We start from the raw sequence: 3,502 nt of genomic DNA, 5'->3' as shown, positions 1-3,502 counted from the left end.
CTTCCGTTCTAACGCAATAGTTGCTAGCATAGCTAATATATTTTACGGTAGAGGAAAGAACGGCCTTACCTAATTACCCTACTCTTATAATATGTTTAAAAAGCTTACTAGTAACACTATTACTTTTGTTTTAATAGCAATATATTATATAATTAGGGAATATAGAACTGGCTCTAGGAGAATAGATACCTTTTATGGCTCTGCCGTTAGCGGTTAGTATATATCTAGTATTTTACTACCTATTATTATTCTCTAACCTATTATAGAAGCCTATACTAACCTTTTAGGCAGCTAAAACCAGATGTTTAGAAAACGGCAATCTAGAATATGGCTGCGGCTTTAGCCTATAGTTATTAAATATACTGCAAACCTAACGCTAATTTAATCGGACACTATAGAAATTATTAAGGACCTATATAAAGATAACCTTAATAACCTTATAGCGGATCTAAGCAATAATATAAGAGAGAGGTTCCTTACAAGCCTTAGCAACGACGAAACTAACGCGATTATTAACTTAGGCTATTTATTAGAAAGCCGGACTATACTATCTAGTCTACTAAGTCTATCTTAAAGGGAGAGCTTTAGAGTAGGCTAGACTAGTTTACTAAGTCTATCCTAAATAGAGAGCTCTAAAGTAGGCTAGACTAGTCCGCTAAGTCTATCTTAAAGGGAGAGCTCTAGAGTAAGCTAGAAAATCTAGGGCCTTACTACTACTATAATATTTACTAATTTAACTTTTAGAACTAGCTAAGTTTGTTAGATTTAGCGGAATATACGTCCTTTACCTTAGTATACTACTTTATTCTAAATACGGGAACTAGTAAGCCTAGGCCAGAAAGGTTTAAATCCAATAAGTTATTTATACAATTTAAGCAGTACTATGGTCTTATAGAGGATAGCTATAGCTAGTATAATAACGGGAAAGTGTTATTAAATTTAATTAAGAATGAGGAGTAGTATATAAGGTTTATAATATATGCTCTAAACTCTAGTATAAAGGAGCTAGTAGAGTTTTTAGTAGGAGATTAGGCATAGGACTTTCTATACTCTCCTATAAAATAACTGCGGCTTTTTTATTATATATACTAGCTCTTAATTTACCTTTCTTTTAGCCTATATCTACTACTCTTAGTAGCTACTTTTTGGTTATATATATATACTATGCTAGTAGTATATTATTATCGCAGGGAGAGTAGGAAAGGTTTTATACTTTTAGAATATATTATAAGACAATTAGGATATTGTATTAAATTGTCTAAAATAATATAATAGATTATATAAAGAAGTGTATATAATTTATCTTGCTAGCCTTATAAACAGCTTTAAAGTAGCCTTTATTTATTATCTAAACTGTGCTATTAGTATAAAAGAGGTAGATGGCTCTAAATATAATTATAGTTGCTAAATGCGTAGGTTATGTGTAGGCTGCGCGCAGTTTGCGTGTTAAATAAACTCAACATAGGCTGGTTTGTTGAGTTAGTTAATGCCCTTAATAGCCCGCTAACGACGCCAACTTTTAGCAGCTGAGGTTATTTACAAGGGACAATATTTTGCCGATAAAGCTAACTGCATATTCCTTAACACGCAGTTAACCTACTTAGCAACTTTAAAAGGTAACTATATATTTCTTGACATTTAATTAGTAGTATAATCTTTAATTAACGTCTGATATGGATCCTACTGGCCCACGCAGACTACTCCGCACAGGGGGGAAAACTTGTGTATTTACAGGAAGAAAACCCCTGCAGTTGGGGGAGGAAAAACCCTATGAGCAGCCTTAGTAGGATGAAAAACCCCGATTTGCCATGTTTGCACGTAGCAGCGGCCCTGCGGGCCTACAGCACGTCCTCCTCCATAGATGTTTTGAACTCCTTGGGAACCACTGCTTCCTTCTCCAGCTTATCCAAAGCTAGGGTTTACTACGTCCCAGCTAGGCCTTGCCGATCGATCGCCGTGTGCTTGCGCTTATTGTTGTTCTCTCCCATATCTTAACCGTCCCCTGTGTGCTATCTCTTGTTGACCATTGCCATATACGCCTTGCCTCCCCCCCCTAGAGCCATCGAAGGCGTAAGGGGGATTCATCCGTTTTAACCACTGTAATACTGACAGCGGGATATATTGTATTTGGGTATCTTTTATACCTAGGCCCCAGCTAGGCCCTCTCTAAGGGTCACCACTCCGTTAAAAGGAGACAAGGAAAACCGTGGGTCGCAATCCAGGCTGCGGTAGTATTACGGCAGTAATAAAATAGCGAGTGACCGCATGCTCCGCGGGCGATCGCTCTGGGGGTTAAGAGGGGCCGTATATTTGCTCGCTGCTCGTTCGTTCGCGCTCGTTCGTTCGTCAATATGAGGTCGTCAATGCTTTCAATTGGGGGTCGGGGGACGTTGGATTCCATCTCGTATACGCGAGGATTACACAGGGTTGAATAGGAGCGTAGCAGTTGTTAGTAGTGGTTTTCGAGATCTCACCATCCCATGTGAAAACTTTTCACTACCCCCCACAACATTTCGACCACCACCACAACGACCTCCTACCCGCAGCTGTGCGACGTCTCTGCGTTGGCTCTGCTGAGTCCAAAGACCAGCAGGTTCGTAGGCCTCACCACGTACAGGTGCAGAGTCCGATTTCGAGGGCCTTGACATTTAATTAAGGTAAAGTTATATGCTATATATTTAACTATTATATATTATCTAATATAATCTTATACAATCTTATATAGTCTTATTACTTGGAGGCTCTGCACGAGGCTCTACACGAAGCTCTACACGAAGCTCTACACGAAGCTCTACACGAAGCTCTACACGAAGCTCTACACGAAGCTCTGCGTACAGAGGCTCTGCACGAAGCTCTACACGAAGCTCTACACGAAGCTCTGCGTACAGAGGCTCTGCACGAAGCTCTACACGAAGCTCTACACGAAGCTCTGCGTACAGAGGCTCTGCACGAAGCTCTACACGAAGCTCTACACGAAGCTCTGCGTACAGAGGCTCTGCACGAGGCTCTGCACGAAGCTCTGCACGAGGCTCTGCACGAAGCTCTGCGCGAGGCTCTGCACGAAGCTCTGCACGAAGCTCTGCACGAAGCTCTGCACGAAGCTCTGCACGAGGCTCTGCACGAGGCTCTACACGAAGCTCCGCGTACAGAGGCTCTACACGAAGCTCTGCCTCGGGTCCCCGCTATATTCCCGATAGCCTCTACACGTGCCTCTACCTGTAGCCACCTTATTTTTTACCCTTCCTTCGTTACATCCTCCCTACCTAGGGAGGCCACCAAGACGGCAGCCAGCAGAGGACCGTCGCCAGAACTAGACGACCGTCGCCAGAGGCCAGACGACAACGACTAGCCAGCGAACACTATAAACGATTCGATCGATCGATCGAATTAAGGTAGCACAGACAGGTAGGCACAAACAGGGAGATGCTGATAGGTAGGCAGATGCAGACAGGTAGGTAGATGCAGACAGGGTAGGCAGATGCAGGACAGGTAGGCAGATATA

The 3,502-nt window shown here is 42.3% G+C and overlaps 2 protein-coding genes across 2 annotated transcripts; one reads left to right on the top strand and one right to left on the bottom strand.

Moving 5' to 3' along the window:
- Positions 1-1,770: 1,770 nt before the first annotated feature.
- On the top strand, positions 1,771-2,084 carry K441DRAFT_654960 (uncharacterized protein; the record flags this gene model as incomplete). The annotated part of the gene is made up of 1 exon (XM_067647762.1): positions 1,771-2,084. The coding sequence occupies one exon, from the start codon at positions 1,771-1,773 to the stop codon at positions 1,993-1,995; it is 225 nt and encodes a 74-aa protein (XP_067507536.1). The 3' UTR covers positions 1,996-2,084.
- A 49-nt stretch (positions 2,085-2,133) lies between these two features.
- Positions 2,134-2,958, bottom strand: K441DRAFT_654949 (uncharacterized protein; the record flags this gene model as incomplete). Its single annotated transcript, XM_067647761.1, has 3 exons — positions 2,918-2,958; positions 2,449-2,779; positions 2,134-2,351 (listed from the first exon to the last, which is right to left on the bottom strand). Coding segments are annotated over exons 2-3 (259 nt in total), but the record flags the coding sequence as incomplete, so codon positions are not given.
- Between the last annotated feature and the right edge of the window lie 544 nt (positions 2,959-3,502).

This window comes from Cenococcum geophilum (assembly GCF_001692895.1).
Source record: "Cenococcum geophilum 1.58 unplaced genomic scaffold K441scaffold_8, whole genome shotgun sequence".
NCBI classification, from domain to species: domain Eukaryota; kingdom Fungi; phylum Ascomycota; class Dothideomycetes; order Gloniales; family Gloniaceae; genus Cenococcum; species Cenococcum geophilum.
The sequence above is the reverse complement of the archived record's forward strand: the minus strand, read 5'-3'. Positions and strand labels throughout refer to the sequence as shown.